General features: G+C 38.3%; 1 protein-coding gene and 1 non-coding gene across 3 annotated transcripts in view; one reads left to right on the top strand and one right to left on the bottom strand.

Annotated features, from left to right (window-relative positions):
• Nucleotides 1-17,259, bottom strand: part of PLD1 (phospholipase D1) — a 165,356-nt gene that overhangs the window by 82,512 nt on the left and 65,585 nt on the right. For both annotated transcript variants that reach the window (XM_032258298.1, XM_032258299.1), the window contains exons 10-13: nucleotides 15,140-15,289; nucleotides 14,355-14,438; nucleotides 9,843-9,924; nucleotides 903-1,013 (exon numbers count right to left, since the gene is read on the bottom strand). In XM_032258298.1, the coding sequence (XP_032114189.1) occupies nucleotides 903-1,013; nucleotides 9,843-9,924; nucleotides 14,355-14,438; nucleotides 15,140-15,289 (427 nt within the window). The remainder of the gene's footprint in view (nucleotides 1-902; nucleotides 1,014-9,842; nucleotides 9,925-14,354; nucleotides 14,439-15,139; nucleotides 15,290-17,259) is intronic.
• Nucleotides 2,209-2,312, top strand: LOC116536550. Its single transcript, XR_004262701.1, has one exon. It is a non-coding gene; the product is annotated as a small nucleolar RNA U13 (small nucleolar RNA).

The following is a 17,259-nucleotide window of genomic DNA, read 5'->3' as shown; positions in this document are numbered from 1 at the left end:
TTAAATTCCCTTCTCATTTCTTTTTGTTAAACAGCTATATATTTGACTGCCATTTTCTTTGCAGTTACATGTAGCATCCTGAAGTTGTGACATCCTAATTTGAATTTATACCAGTTTAACTTCAGTAACATACAAATCTCTGCTCCTTTAACAGCTCTTTCCTCACAGTTGTTGGTGCTGCAAAATTACATCTTCAGTGGGTACTTGATAAAAATTTGGTGAATGAATAAATAAAATATAGGAATTATGCAACCTAATAAATCATTCCCTGGTGGAAAACACTTCAATTTTTTCTAACCAAGTGAAACATACAACTGTTACATATTTCAAGCATGCTGGAGTTTTATTAATTCATTATGTCTTGATGTACTGCAACGACTGGGTTATATTTATTGATAGGTTTTAGGTGTTTGGCAAAATGTCAAAGAACTTTTTCTAATTGCTTTTCATGTGCATTTACTTTATTAGCATTTTATACTAGGTGCCGTTGATTTTTCTTTTTTTAAGTATTTTAAATCCTAGAGGAGATCTCTGTGCTGCTATCAGTGATCAGGGGATGTCACAGGGAGATCACATCTAAGAGGTTCCAGAATAATCTTAATGAGAAGTGTAAGAATTTGTTGGACTCATGAACAACAAAACAACTGCAGGAAGCATGTTCTTGTCTAGACTGTCACTTTCAATTAGAGAAGTGTCAGAGAAGCAGAAATGTGAGGTCTTCTTACCCCGACAATGTAGGGAAGATAAGAAAATAAAGTATTCTGCTTTATTTCTGAGGACACAATGCTATTTGACCAAATATACATTTGAGAATTCCACAGATCATTACTGCCCAGAACAAAACATAGCTGAAAAAAAAAATCCTATAGAGAAACAGCTGTCATCAAGATGAACCCAAATACCTTTATGTTGGGGTGTAGACGCATCAGAGTCCTCTTGGTGTATTCACTATTGATGCCAAGAGCAAGTTCTACCTCTTTGTAGAGCATTATGAAGATCCTCACCCCTTGTTGCTGTCACAAGAGAAAACAGACTGAGGAATGGGTATCTCTGGAGGAAAGTTACAATTTTCATTTTCTTTTTCCTTTACACTCTACTATCTTTCTTTTTTTTATTATTACTATTTTGAGACAGAGTCTCACTCTTCACCCAGGCTGGAGTGCAGTGGTACAATCTCAGCTCACTGCAACCTCCATCTTCCAGGTTCAAGCAATTCTCATGCTTCAGCCTCCCCAGTAGCTGGGACTGCAGGTGCATGCCACTACACCAGCTAATTTTTGTACTTTGAGTAGAGACAGGGTTTCACCATGCTGGCCAGCCTGGTCTCGAACTCCTGACCTCAAGTGATCCACCCACCTCAGCCTCTCAAAGTGCTGAAATTAGAGGTGTGAGCCACCACACCCAGCCTGGACTGTACTTTCTAACTTCTCTTACAAACAAGTATGATAAAATTTTAATGAAAAAGGCAATACAAGGAAGTGATACATAAGTGTGCATATTGAGACCCAAATACTAAAAATAAAAATCTATCTCCCTTCCATTCTTACAATTTGTCATATCAAGAAAGAATGTCAGTAACTGATAAAAGATCCAAAATGAAAACTGTAACCTCAGCTGTTAAAAGTGTCTGATAGTCTTACAACTTTTAACATTACCGAACATCCATCACTGAGGAAAGTTGTGACCTGATTCATGTTGCAGGATTAGAGTTTTTGTTTATTTACATTATATCTCAATTAGCTGGAAGAACAGTGATAAGAAATTTTGAAGCAGTAAATTGTGCTAAATATTTCTTAAATATAATATTTCTTAAATGTTTCTGGGCATATTTTCATAGAAATTTTCTTTATTGAAAACAATTACTTAAGCAGATAAAACCATTTCTTAATCTTCAAAGATGAATGCATTTGTTCATCCTCTTAACCTATAATTACATCATTAATGTCTGTTTCACTAGTGAAACGACTTCTTCAGAAGTAAGCTTCTTAAACATTTAAAAATCTCCAAGTTTTAGCAGGGCCTTATATAAAATGGACACTCAAATTAACATTGATCCAACCTTCTTAGACCTCAGGTCTAAAAGAAAATAGGCAAGGCCACTGTGGCCTATTTAATTGAGTCAAATTAAATCAAAAGTGCCTTGTAGATGTTAACATGCTATAAAAATAATACAATTATTTAATATTAATCATCAAAAGACAATGTCCAATCCTTTTGTAGTTCATGAACGTGATGGTTGTGTGTTCACGCACATGTGTGAGATGTGCCACCCTTGAACTTTCTTGCAACATCTACACATTACCCATCTAATCTGAAAAGAAATATTCTAAAAAACCCCAAAAGACAAGGTCCAATAGCTAATAGTATAGAAAAGCACTGGTATTTTCCATTCTAGTTCTGGTTGGTGATGGGCTTCCAGGCTAGGCTAAACTGCCCCACACTGGAATGCTCCTCTCCTTCCGCCTGCCCACTCAAATGAACCCTCCAATGTACAGCCTAGAATGTATTACCTCCAGGAAACTGTGGCTTATTCACCCTCACCTTGTGGATTGCTTTTTTAATTTTTAGGCTTGGATCCTCCGTATTTTTGTACATTTTACAGCATTTTAATTTGCACTGTTTGTACCCAGCAGCTCTGAAAGCATTCTGAAACATTTTGCATACCTCCTGGATTATGGATCTAAATGACACCTGGCATTTAATATCCTAGAGGTAAGAATTTTTCCATACTTTCTAGAATATTACAGGCACAGTGTATCTAATAAACCATAATGACAAAAATAATTTTGTTACGGTTTAAATTAATAATCCACGGTGATTAATTTTTTTCAAATCCAGGTGTTTTCATTATTTTGCCAGTTTTAACATTCACACGTAAAAATGGAAGATTTCGCACAGAAACATAAGTTGTGCTATAAGTATATTACAAAAAATTACATTGGAAATTGTTCACTTACAATCAACTTTAAAAATTAAATCTCAAATATATATATTTTTAGCACACTATATTTTTCACACTTTGTGTGAGAATCTAATAGGGCTTTTCTTTTATAAACATAACCATGCTAACTGATATATTCTTCTCACTTGTAGAAAGTGAGTCTTTTAATTAACTGATCTGAAAGTTATACTGATAAGCAAACTCTCTAATTAAAATCAATTTTTCAGTGCATTAAAAAGTACCAACTTTCTCATCAGAACCTACAAAGTACCATGTGAAATGACATGGCGTGTAGACCACAGTGAGAAACCTGTAGCCACAACAGAACAAGAAAAAGGGCTGTGAGGCATACATAGTTAGAATAAACATGAAAAGTGGGGGGAAAATGAAGATAATTAGGAAATTAAAGCAGCAGACTTTCTCTTTAAATTCTGCAAGATTCAGCTTTGCAGCCTGGATAAAAGTGTCCTCTCCACATAAAAAATCAATGTTTTCTCCTCATCGTTGATATTTTCTTCTTTTTTGTTGTTGTTGTTTTTTGTTTTGGTTTTGGTTTTTGTTTTTGAGACAGAGTCTTGCTCTGTCACCCAGTCTGGGGTGCTACGCCAGATTAGTCATTGTTTACAAGAAAAATTGGAATAAAAAACTTAAGATATCTTACTGGGTTAAACACACCTATTTCATAAGAAATAAAAATTTTTGCAATGCTATACTATCTGATATAACATAAGAGTTAATATATTTAGGTTCTAGATCACGAGATCCAAAATCTTACAGCAAACCAAACACATAAACATTCCTCTAATATTGTTCTGCCAATACTAACAAGCATGTTTTCGACTCTAAATTCCTTAATAACACATCACTTCAAAACACTAACACTCTATCTTTCTTGGTGTTAGTAATATCTTAAAGGTGTATGCACTTCTGGCGGTACACGATTTACATTCAGTGTGCATTAACAAGATTTGAGTACTAGGAAAAGGCTCATTCTTGCTCTTAAAGCAGGATCAGGAAGACTATATACGTCATTCTATTTCTCTGGTTAACAGCTGGCTTTTAGAACTTGCTAATTACTTATTACAATTATGCAACTACTATTACAATCAAGAATATAAATACATATTTCAGTAAAAAAGTGAAAGTGTAGCAAGACGTGAACAGATTAATTTTAATTAATCTGGCCAGAGAGTGCTCTGCAATGAAGCACTGACGAAGGGCTCTACAGGAAAATTTCAAGATTGTTTTATTTTTCTCCTCACTGTTAAGCTCTATTTTTGGTATTTGAATATTTTGGAATTCACTGTGTATCTTTTGCCGAGAGGCTTTTTTTTTTTTTTTGAACCATTATAATGGTTACCAAAAAAACAGCCTCCCAGTAAAAGATAAAATACAAAGAGTAAAACCCAAAATTTCAACCTAAATTGTAGAACGTTACACCTGACATTTTTCATCGTGATGAAATTCTGCTTCTTAGGCTTAACACGTTATTACTCATGAAGTTGCAAATTAGGAACTTGGCCTGAATCCTACAGTTTTCCACTTATCTCATAATTAATGGATTTTTGAAATAATAGAAATGTTAACACTAATGGATTCTGTTACTACTCTCCATTTATTAATACCTGACGTTTTCTTTTATACTGTCTTTTCTCATTGAAATATCTCTAAAGGAAATAGCGTAGACACTTTGTCTTTTTAGCTTAAATGCAAATGACTTATGAGGAAGTAATTAAATGCAGAAAGTTCATTTTTATATGGTTTATAATTATTTACCTAGACCTACTGCCACAATAAACAGTTAATTAGTGACAAGATTCCTGTGATAATAAAGCAATGCCTTCTTTTTCTTTTGGTCAAGGTATTACAAGTCTATTATAAACTCTAACCATAAAGGGCAAAGGAGAATCATTCCTTGGGAATGAAGGCATTTTCCAGGTTGTTATAGTGCAGGCTTATACAAAATGTGAGAAATACTTTTGCAAAATGAAAGCCAAACATAAAAAAAAAGACTGATGTTAATTCTGTAATTTAAAAAATACACTTTCAAAACATCCCATGCTTTAGTGCCTTTTAATACTCTTGGGGAAATTACTTTTTGCTTAGAGGAAGGGACAGAAATTATTAATAGGAGAAGTAGGAAAATGGATGGCCTGGAGTTGCCTATCAATGCAATGTTTCTCATCTCTGGTGAACTCAGCTCTCCTAAAGGTTCCAGAGAACAAATTTCATAAAACATGACTTTTAAAAGATGAAAATTCTGTCCTCTTTTCTAATCAATTTTTTGTCAAGTAGAGCAGACATAACACTGTAAACAGTAGAAATTTTTAGGAGTTTTAGAGATTCAAGATACATGGAAAGACAGTGAAAAGAAAATTTTTATAGTGGAAATCAGAGACTTTGTTTCTTAATCAACTTCTCCTCTGATTGCTCAAGGTAGCACAGTGAAAATATTTTCTAAATGCAGCGAAGTTCGTCCACTGCCTGAAGACAGTTTAGCCCACCCCACTCCCCCAACTAGGATATTTTTTTGTCACTTGCCAAGGACTTCCCCAAGGGGTACAATATATTAAGAATATTAAAAGTAAAGGACATAAAGATATCATTTCTTCACCATTTAAAAGCAGGCAGCACTGGGATATCAAGCACAAAAGCACACATGCCTGTTTTTAAAAACCAATTTTGTTTGAAGCACATTCTAGAAAACTGAAGATACCTTTCCTGCAAGCCACTGCAGCCCACCACTTTGATAAGACTCATTTGGCTTTCTATATTGAGATGTGATTACTCTTCTCATTTCTCAATCCTGGACACCTTTCCCTTTTACTGGCCACTGACTGCAACTCTCCATTGTGCCTTGTGATCCAATCAACCTGAAGACAAACTCTCCCGTTGATCTAAGTTTCATAGGAAATATCACATGCTTTTAAGGCTGAGATACACGTAGCTGCATGTGGGGATTTGCTTGCCATAACTATGATGCAGCTTATCCCACCTCTTAGTACAGTAAGTGCAGAGTTGTGGACAGCCCTGGGATGCTGATTTCTTTGAATTGTGAACCGTCTGCCTCTCAAGATTGGCTTTTATTATTTTAAATGATGACATTGCACATCAGAAGGCCAAAGAAATAGGAAAAGATCAGCTTGGTTATTAACTAGATAAATAAAATATTGTATTTTTTCTTTAAAAAGTAGGCGGTATAAGAGATGTTTGCCAGAGGTTGGCTATGAGGCAGAGACATTTCCTAAATTCCTCTCAGAAAATCTGCACAATCGGATAGAAGGAAATGAAACATTCATTTTAATAAACCTTTTAGGCCTCTGGGACCCATTAATGCAAAAAATAAATATTATGTTTCAACCTCATACTTTGCAAAGCTAGTGTGTGGCTTTCAGAAACTCAATTATTTATGTGAAACCATGTTTATGTGCATATAAAATGTCAATTTGGAATGATCCAAGTGTTAAAAAATTTATGAACAAAGTAATAATATAGTGGAATGAGATTAAGGAAGAGCAACTCCACTAAAGGTTCCAGCAAGAAATCAATCTTTAATAGTATTACTATTTCTTTAAGAAATTTTAAAAATCATTACCCACAACTTAAAAATTACAAGCTCTAAGTACTGGATGAAATAAAAACAAAGCACTGTTATCAGGCCATAATGTTTACTTGGCCATGGTGTCCACCAGGGACCTCACCAGGGGTCATGGGCCATTTAAAAAAAGAGAAGCCACACTAGTGGAGAGATAACCAGAAGAGGTTACCTCTTCACAGGCAGAGGCTAGAAGACGTAACTTCTAGAGGCTAGAAGAGGTAGCCAGACCGGTATGCCAAGGGCAATAAACAAGCACATGCCTGCAAACAAGAGGTGGAAGTCGCATCTGCAGGATCTTCCTCCTGAGCCCTGCCTGGGCATGCACTAGCTCTCTCAAGTCAATGTAGATGTCCTGTAGACCCTGGACCTTCAAGTGATCTAAAACGTAGCTTTCTGAATCAGCGTTCTTCCCACTTTCTTCCACTATCAGAGTCGCCTTTCCAACACCCCATTTTGATTAGACCACTCTTGCTTCCCCACACCTCCCTGCCCCGCAAAGTACTGTCCCCACTGTCTCCCATAAAGTCAAACCACTAGCTTGGCTCACAAAGCCTCTGCATCCTAGCTGCAACTATGGTTCCAGTTTAATCCCCCATCCAGGCATGCTAACACTCAGGTGTGATCAACCTCCCTACCGTGCCTGACAAAGTCTTCGGCACTGCTGTTCCCTCACAACGCTTGCTACACCTAGAAAGTTCTTCTTTCCTTTTTAAAAATGTTTGGCCATCCTAAATGCCCCACATCTTCCATGGTGTGAAGGGCTCCCCAACCAGACCTGCTCAATGCTTTCTCTCTTGCTGTTAAATTGAGGAACTGCTTCTGCACCCAACTGACACTTGTGTAGATTTTATAAGCTCCTTCAATTTAAGAATCATGGCTTTTATTTATGTACATCCTCATATGATTAGCCAAATGCCTGGCACATAGAAAACATACAATAAATACATATTGATTGAAACCTAAAACAGTGAGGTGTTGATCAAATATTATAAGGAAAAAACATACTAACATTAGTGCAGATTGCTAGGCAAGGCTGGAAAAATGTACAAAAATAGAATCTTTAGGGAAAATGGAAAAGATGCCATTTCACTGAGAGAAACATAGGGAAAGTTACTGCCCATTCGATAGGTAGAAAAAAGTCTGGTAAGGCTAGGACTGAACCCAAGACACGAATCCTGGCCAGGCGTAGTGGCTCATGCCTATAATCCCAGCACTTTGGGAGGCTGAGGAGGGTAGATCACGAGGTCAAGAGATCAAGGCCATCCTGGTCAACAAGGTGAAACCCTGTCTCTACTAAAAATACAAAAATTAGCTGGGCGTGGTGGCACATGCCTGTAGTCCCAGCTACTTGGGAGGCTGAGGCAGGAGAATTGCTTGAACCCCGGAAGCGGAGGTTGCGATGAGCCAAGATTGCACCATTGCATTCTCACCTGAGTAACAAGAGCAAAACTCCGTCTCAGGAAAAAAAAAACAAAAACAAAAACAAGAATCCTTCAGCAAGTTCTCCAAGGGCAAGGCCCAAATCCAATTCATGGTGGCATTCTTAGTGATTACTGTAGAACCTGACTCATAGGAGACAGGAACTGTATAATGAATAATTTAATAAATATGTGAATGTTTTCAGAATCAAACTGTCCAATTCTGTAAATGAAGTTCTATTGATGAAACAAACTAGACTCTCCATCAAAATGATGTTTCTTCGGCAGAACGTGTTTCAAATAAAGATTATCAATTTCTTTTGCTTTCAAGATTAGCAGTGAGGTCTGGAGGTCTGACTATATCTATGAATATCCTCAGAAATCCTCAAGGAATGCATGGGGAAAAGATACCGAAAGAAAAGGGGAAAGTGAATGGGGAAAGGAGGAGTAGAATGTAGAGGATAGGAAAGAAGAAATGAGTTAAGGCTATAAGAAATAGAGAAATGCTAACCCAATTATTTACGCTCTACAGGTTCTGCTACCATGTTTAATGATAGGCTAAAAAATGGTTGGCTGGGCCCAGTGGCTCACACCTGTAATCCTAGCACTTTGGGAGGCTGAGATGAACGGATCACCTAGGGTCAGGAGTTAGAGACCAGCCTGCCAACATGGTGAAACCCCGTCTCTACTAAAAATAAAAATGAAAACACAAAATAGCCAGGTATGGTGCCAGGCACCTGTAATCCCAGCTATTTGGGAGGCTGAGACAGGAGAATTGCTTGAACCCGGGAGGCAGAGGTTGCAGTGAGCGGAGACCACACCGCTACACTCCAGCCTGAGCAAAAAAGAACAAAACCTGTCCTAAAAAAGAAAAAAATAGGTTAAGATAGTTTCTGATAATAGTAAAAAGTTAGCACTTCCTAATTTGGACGTGTGAAATAATCAATCCAGATCTATTTTTATATTAAACTAATTTAATTTTGTCAAGGGCCTATTACATTTAAAAAATCATTAGAAATACGAATGCAGTCATTAGTGAGCCTAGATTGCTTTAGTTATTTACTTTTTTTAATTGCATTTTAGGTTTTGGGGTACATGTGAAAAGCATGCAAGATTGTTGCATAGGTACGCACATAGCAGTGTGATTTGCTCCCTTCCTCCCCTTCACATATATCTGGCATTTCTCCCCATGCTCTCTCTCCCCAACTCCCCACCTCCCGCTGTCCCTCCCCTATTTCCCCCCAACAGACCCCAGTGTGTAGTGCTCCCCTCCCTGTGTCCATGCATTCTCATGGTTCAACGCCTGCCTATGAGTGATAGTTATCTACTTTTTATAACCAAAAAGCACACACTCAATGTTCACCCAGAATTACAGGGTCAACTAGTCAGGAACAGCTTCAAGTATTACCATTAACTTAACTGGAGGGAAAACACCACCAACTGTGACTATTCTTCCCCCTTTAACATTATTCTACATCATGTTAGCCCCATTTAGCTGAAACCATTCACCAGATGAGTTTTTCTTTTGCTTAAATGACAAAATAATGAATACAATTAAATGCTATGCTCCATTTCATCATTTATTATTCAATGATGAAATTTTATTATAATTTTTTGCCTATAAAATTAACTGCCCATAACTGATTCAAAAATAAAAATTAGAGATGCTAACATAATCCATGCTGTGAATTAGTCTAAAATATTTATGCACTCAAAGCAATTGGAAAAAAATAGAACCAGATGAACCAGAACACATTAGTTATCCTACTTTTCATTAACCTCTAAAGTAAAAAGTTATATGTGTGAAAGGGTCTGAAAAGAAAAGCATTTCAGAGACAACAGAGAGTTTAAAAATTGTATCAGCATTTTCTGGGAAAGTACATACTGCTTTTCGTTTAAGAATGCAGTCCAACCTCCAGCGATTTCCCTCAACCACCGGGCGTTTCAGGAAGATTTCTGGACTCAGCCTGAAATAATGAAACCAAGATTTCAAGTAACTAAAACAAAATACGAAGTTCTGATTGTGTCATATGAAATAAAGGTAATTTCAGCCCAAATGCCATTATCATCCTCCATTGCGATGGGTACTCTAAAGTTTTACTATGAGTCTAAGTGCAACTTCATATGGGAAAAATAGCCTTTAGCCATACAAAATGTCCATCTTAGTTTCTCTCTCTCTCTCTCTGTCTCTCTCTCTCTCTGGTACCCACATGGACACAGATGCACACAGGCAGATACTGCTGGTTGCCCACCCAACAGCTAATCTCCAACTTCTTCCCTGCCGTCAGAGCCTCTCTCCCACTGCAGACTCTGAATATTCTAGATACTTGCTTTCCCAGACTCCTGTGCAGCTAGATCACAATGTGACACAGTCCTGAACAATGAGATACATGAGAAGGTATACAGGGGGGTTAATGGGAAAGTTTTTTCTCCCTGAAACACACACACAAACACACACTCTCTCCCTCACTCGTTATCCATCTCCCTCTCTCCCTCTCTCTCAGAGAAAGCCCTGCCCACACTTCCAGCTTTAGGATGGATGTTGTATGGGAGTGTGATGCTTACAGAGGTGCGGCAATATTGAAATTTTAAGGAGAGGACCATAAACCCAGAATCACTAGACCACTTTGCCAACCCAGAATCGCCTAACTTTAGACTTAACATTAAATGTGAAAAATAAATCCTCAGTGTTTAAGGCCCCTTTAGTTGAATATTCTGTTACCCCAAACTAAAAGCATTCTAATGGATACACAGACACTTCCTATACAAAGGAGCAGAGTCTGTGGGAACCTGGGGCTTTCTGGACAGAGGAGAAGGAAGGTAGGCTGATAGACGAAGTTTTTCCAGCGCAGGAGGGTGCTCCTAGGCTCTTCTCCTTCAGTAGCGTCATAAGGCAGCTACGAGTACAGTAGAATCATTTTCCCCTGGGGCTGGGTTCTAAAGTTAGTTTCTGAGTTAAATATGTACATAATGTAACTTCCCTGTCATGAGAGAAAAGAAACAGTAGAAAACCGTCCTTTGTCCACTGAACTGCTAGACCTGAGGTAGCAGGGTAGACTGTAAGGATGAAGGCCTTGTGGAATTCTGCACTGGAGTACTGCCTTGCCATGGAGTCCTCCAAGCATGTGAAATCAACAGTGCTTTAAGGAGCTGAAGAGATTAAAAGAAATCAATTTTATGCTCTATTTCATTCAGTTAAAGAAAATTAAAAGCCAGAGATAAAGTTTCTAAAGGAAATGTTATTGGGTAAAATAAATAAGGAAATGGACAAAGGAAGAGTTTGGACAGTGTAAGTGTTTGCATATTTAATTTACAGTGGAAACAAACTCAAAGGTAATCTATGTCCAAACAAGCAAACAAATAAAGCACAGCAACTGATCAGAAAAGATCAAAGAGGCATTAAAAAGAAGTCTGTTTTAAATAGTAAAACAGGGGCCGGGCACGGTGGCTCACACCTGTAATCCCAGCACTTTGGGAGGCCGAGGCGGGTGGATCACAACATCAAGAGATCGAGACCATCTGTCCAACACAATGAAACCCCGTCTCTACTAAAAATACAAAAAAATTAGCTGGGCGTGGTGGCACACGCCTGTGGTCCCAGCTACTCAGGAGGCTGAGGCGGAAGAATCGCTTGAACCCAGGAGGCAGAGGTTGCAGTGAGCCAAGATTGCGCCACTGCACTCCAGCCTGGTGACAGAGCAAGACTCTGTCTCAAAATAAATAAAAAAATAGTAAAACACATTGCTGTGCACTGCTAGTTCACCAAAAGTGAGATAACCAACAGCATATACATAATTGCAATTTTTTGATGTATACATTAAATATGGGCTCAAAGAGCTTCAGTTTGGGGGTGACTTTTAATGTTATACTCTGCAATTAAGTCTTTACCAATCATTTATTTTGGTTAATCCACAAACTTGTACACTTGCATACTGGGCATTCTACTGGATACTCTGAAGAATCTTAAGATAGCGCTCAAGGGGCTCTCCATTTTGAGGATAACGCATTAAAAGAAAGAAGATGTTGTTATATCATGCTATAAACGAAGCATAAACCATGGCTACATGGTAAGAAGCAAGCAGCTATAACTTACCAAGCATTATTACGTAAGACTCTTTACTTACTTATAAACAAAGTTTAAAAGAATTGTTTAATACTACATTTCATTGAATCTAGGACACTAGTGATTGTAGGATGCATCGTTACTGCATGTACCACTAAGAAAGAAAAAATCATGACAACTATTACTGTAAGAACATAAGATGCATCCCTGATTTCGGAGATGTCAAAATGTACCTCTAAGTAAGTGTACCACTTAGAAGACTTAATGACTTCAAATGCTTACATGAGAAAGACAAAAATGTCAAAAAAATTTAAAATTCATGATCAGACCTTCCACTTTTAAAAGACAGGAAAAAAAAAAAAAAGATATTAAACCCAAAGTCAAAGAAGATGGAGGCAAAACAAATGAGTGGAACTTGATGAAATATAAAACTGAAAAACCACAGAGGAAATTAAATGAAACTAGATGTTGGCTCCTTGAAATATCAGTAAAATTTGTGAACTTCTGCAAAGGCTAAAAAAAAAAAAAAAAAAAAAAAAGACAAAAAAATGATTGAAAGGATGGGCTCACACCTATAATCCCAGCACTTTGGGAGGCTAAAGTGGGAGGATCGCTTAAACCCAGGAATTTGAGAACACCCTGGGCAACAAAGCAAGACCCTGTGTCTACAAAAAAAATTTTTTTTAATTAGCCAGGCATGGTGGCTCATGTCTGTAGTTCCAGCTACTCCGGGGGCTGAGGTAGGAGGACTGCTTTAGCCTAGAAGGTTGACGCTGCAGTGAGTCATGATCATGTCAATGCACTTTAGCCTGGGCAACAGAGCAAGACCCTGTCTCCAAAAAAAAACAAAAATAAAAAAAAAGAATGAAAGACAGGAAATCACTATAGGGTCTAGGATCATTAAAATTATATTAAATAAACAATAACTATTAAAAATAACTTTATGCCACTATTTGTGGTATTTCAGATAAACAAATTCCTTGAATAAAATATTTTCAAAATGAAAATAAAAAGAAATTGAAACTGACTTCATAGCTATTGAAAAACTGAATTTGTAATTAAAACTTTCCCACAGGGAAAACTACAGACTCTGCCAACTTACTTACTCCACCTCCTAAGTATGAAACATTTTTTTCTTCCTGGTAACTGACTGAAAAGATAAAGTCTGCAAGAATAGGAAGACCAGAATTAAGTTCCGCCACCAGCATGAGCATGCTGGTCACCATATACCCTGTCTCTCTCCTCTATCAGTGATTCCCAACCAACAGGGATCCTGCATCCTCTCCCAACTCCAACCAGGGAACATCCAGCAATGTAAGAAGATGTTTTGGTTGTCACAACTGGGAACTTGCTACTGGTACCTAGTGGATGCTGCTAAGCATCCTACACATGTGACAGACCCCTACAATAAGGAAGTATCTGGCCCAAGGTGTCAGCAGGGCCTAGGGTGAGAAAGCATGCCTTCGAATTGTAGCTTTCCAGACAACTGAAGCAAAAGATGTGTTCCCATTCTTGAATTAGATATTGACATTGCCCACAAAACCTAGAATTCGAAGAGAATAAATTATGATGATATAGTAACAGTTCATGTAAGGTACCTTTCGGAAGGAAACTGGATAGAGTAAAATAAGACATATTCAGGCAAATATTAATAAGTTTCTAGAAGGAAAACACATTTTAGACATTTCCATTTCCATCATAGCCAGTGTTGGCAAGTGTAATGGGTTTTAACTTTCCAGGAAGATGAATGTTTGGAACTGAAGTCAGACTAAAATGCCTACACCAACTGCAGGAGTAAATGAGTTTCAGATATGAGGCTTCTGGTGACTTGAATAAGCATAGTGACTCTTACGGACATTTTTGAAACCTGATATATCTCTAGAACAGCTGACCAGGCATGGTCATTACAGAGGATATCTTTACAGTAACAGGCAAGTGGAACTATTTCAACATCAAAGGGACAATTTAGAAGAGGTATATTCACTGGACCTCATGATAGACATAGCAAAATTAGAAAAAGACACCCAAAGACACCATTGCCTCTATAACTGTACTTACATTACAGCATAATCTGTACTGAAATGAATACTTGGAAGTCTGCTCCCAAATGCAAATAGAAAACCAAATTGTTCAAGCTAAGTATTTTAAGAGTATTGTTGAGGCCAAGGTTTTTGAAAAGGCCTTTCACCGAAGGCTTGGTTGGTTGAGACTCTGGCCAAACCATCCATAGATACCGCTGATTTTCATAATGTGTAATTCTTGAGCAGCACTACACCTCAGTCTATTTCCAAAAATGGAGACATCCAGAAAAACTTCCCAGGGACAAATACTAACCACCAATCCGTGATAAAAATCTCTTCATTTGCCTCTTCCATTGCATTTGCCACATCTTCAAAGTAGCCTTTGGCATTAACATACCTGAAAGACAAGTTTATTGTTCCTTTTTGTTGTCAAAAAAGAAAAGAAACTTATCTTACGGTAAAGCAAAACATGGTAGCTACTGCCTAGGGGTCCACATGACACTATGTAATTGACTTTATGTAATTGGAAAACAAGGATTGAAAATACCAACTTCCCTGCTGCCTAGGAAGGGTAGTAAGCAGTAAACAGCCTGATTTTTCTCTGCTTAGAGAACAACGAATGTATTGAGCCTCATCAAACCAAGGTGCCAGATGAATTCTTCTATCCTGTGAAACTTACAGATCTTCTTCTGAGACTGAAAGCAACCTAGCTTCGAATTCAATGGTAGAAAAACATGCTAAGTGTAATTTTATTTAAAAGAAATATCTAGCAAGTGAATGCTTTTTCCTAAATTAGGGCTAATGACTTAAATAAATCTTCCACTTGCATCATTAAAGAAAAGTATGAAGTTAGCGTTAAAATTCAAACTTCAAAATCTAAAGCTAGCTAAGCTCACTGTGAAAAATCTTAAAAGCAACGATTGAAAAACTAATCTATGATCAGGTAGTGCCATAACTATCACAAAAAGAGAAGCCCTAGCCAGGCATAATGCATAATCTTTCACAGTTTTGAAAATTGATTCCAGGTGAATTTAGGCCAGCATAATATTAGACGCTTTGTATGACTGCCATGACAGCCTTAGGGCAATCATAACTTACCATTTAGTTAAAGCGTTCTCTTGGATAGCAGCATACGACCCAAATCTGTGATCTTTGAGAAAGTTGGCGCCATGTTTCTGGATGAATTCTTCTATAGCCCCTCCCCACCACCGAGCATGTCTATAGCTGTTGCATTTTAAAATAAGCGTCCTTTAAAGAAAAGCCAAATGTAGAAAAGAATGGTCACTCTGTGATCGATCTCACGTTCTTTCTTATTTTGTAGTATACCAAACATAAACTGAAAATTTTAGACAAAGAACATCAAAAAAGCAGGCATTTTAACATTTTTGGGGTACATTTCTACCACCACACCAAGATAAGAAGACTACGAGTGAGGAGGAAGGTTGCTTTCTAAAAATATATTCAATATAACAAAAATAAACATTCAGGTTACTTATGCATTCACTCATGCAAACATGCAGAAAGGTACTTACCATAGACCTGGGGCTGTGTGCTAGCGCATGAGGAGGATGAAGAAAGAGGCGTAAAGCGATGCTCTGCTTTTAAGTATTAGTTAGAGAGCTGTTGGCTCCTCTAGAGCAGCGGTCCCCAATTTTTTTGGCACCAGGGACAGGCTTGTGGAAGGAAATGTTTCCACAGATGATGGGGAGTAGTTTCGAGATGAAACTTTTCCACCTCAGGTCATGAGCAGGTGATCTGATTCTCATGGAGAAGCGTGCAACCGAGATCCCTCACATGCGCAATCCACTATTGGGTTCAAGGTCCTGTGAGAATCTAATGCAACGGCTGATCTAACAGGAGGTGGGCTCAGGAGGTAATGCTCCCTCGCCCACTGCTCACCTCCTGCTGTGCGGCCCAGTTCCTAACAGGCCTTGGACTGATACCCCAAGGGGGTTGAGGACTCCTGCTCTAGAGGACACTTTCCTTTGTGCTGCCTGGTATCATTCCCTCAGCTTCTGGAAATAGTGTACCTTCTCTTCACCAAAGCTAAGCAAAATGGCATATTCCATCTCCCTGGTCCCAGAAGGTAGTTCTGGCATGAGTGTGTGAGCCAGTTCTACCCACTCATGTGGCTTTAGGATAGGAATTTACAGATGAATTCACAGTCTGCCAGGAGCTTGAACCCCTGGTCAGCATGCAACTAAATTCAGACTCAAATATATTGTGAATTTTCTACTTCACTAATCATAGGAAAATTGTTCTTTTGCAATAATAATCAATTAAACATTGATACCAGAAAAAAAGGACGCTCAACATACATGTGTTCATCCATTCCTGTAACAAATATACATGACTATTCTTTCAGCCATTCCTAAGCTAATGTGAAGATTGCTCAGGAATGCCAGGAAGGGACTCTCCTGCTTCCGCAGAATTTGGTGTGAGTGTGGGAGGGGGCCATCTTGCTACCACAAGGAAATCAGTCATGCTCAACATGGCTATTTAGTTCTCTCTGGGGTAAGCCAGTTTGCATGAGATTTTTCTGTCACTAATAACTAAACGATCCTAAACTCTTACAGATTTATAAATGTTAAAAGAAAATTTAGAGTGGATTACAGAAAGTTTTTTTTAAGGCCAAGTGTCAGAATTCCGCCTATTACCAAGAGGGAAAAATAAGTTACCCAAATTTGAAGTTCGAAGGAAAACAGAGTGTTGCAGCCAGCTATATTCCTGCCATGTAGGCAGAAATCTACCACCACACCAATGTAAGAAGACTAGGAGTGAGGAGGGAGGTTGCTTTTTTGAGGAAATACACTGATCCTGATGAGAAGCAGAGAAGGGGCTGTGTTCACAGATTCTGAAATAATCATTTATAAAGATTAGGCATGTCCAAACAGCTTTCCTCGATATGTCAGTGGTAGATGCTGGCTTTTGTCTGAAAGCCATTAAGCCATCAGAGAGAGGCCGATGCTGCCGGGCTGTGGAGACAGGGGAGGAGAGACACGCTGGAGCTGACAGGACTGAAGTGTCCCCATCACATGTGGTGAAGGAGACACGGGTTTCTAGGGATGGAGACAAGAGGGCACAGAAGGTGCCTGGGCTTGACCCATCCTGCAAGCACTACTCCAATTGAGCTAAAATGCATCTGCAAACCACTTATGCGAAGACTTTACGGAAGAGACAAGATAAGACATTATGACAGGGTGTGAGTCAGAATCAAG

The sequence above is a fragment of the Sapajus apella genome, unplaced genomic scaffold (genome assembly GCF_009761245.1).
Source record: "Sapajus apella isolate SASKATOON/1434 unplaced genomic scaffold, GSC_monkey_1.0 scaffold101, whole genome shotgun sequence".
In the NCBI taxonomy this organism is placed as follows: domain Eukaryota; kingdom Metazoa; phylum Chordata; class Mammalia; order Primates; family Cebidae; genus Sapajus; species Sapajus apella.
Note: the sequence above shows the minus strand (reverse complement) of the source record. Positions and strands in the feature narration are given on the sequence as shown.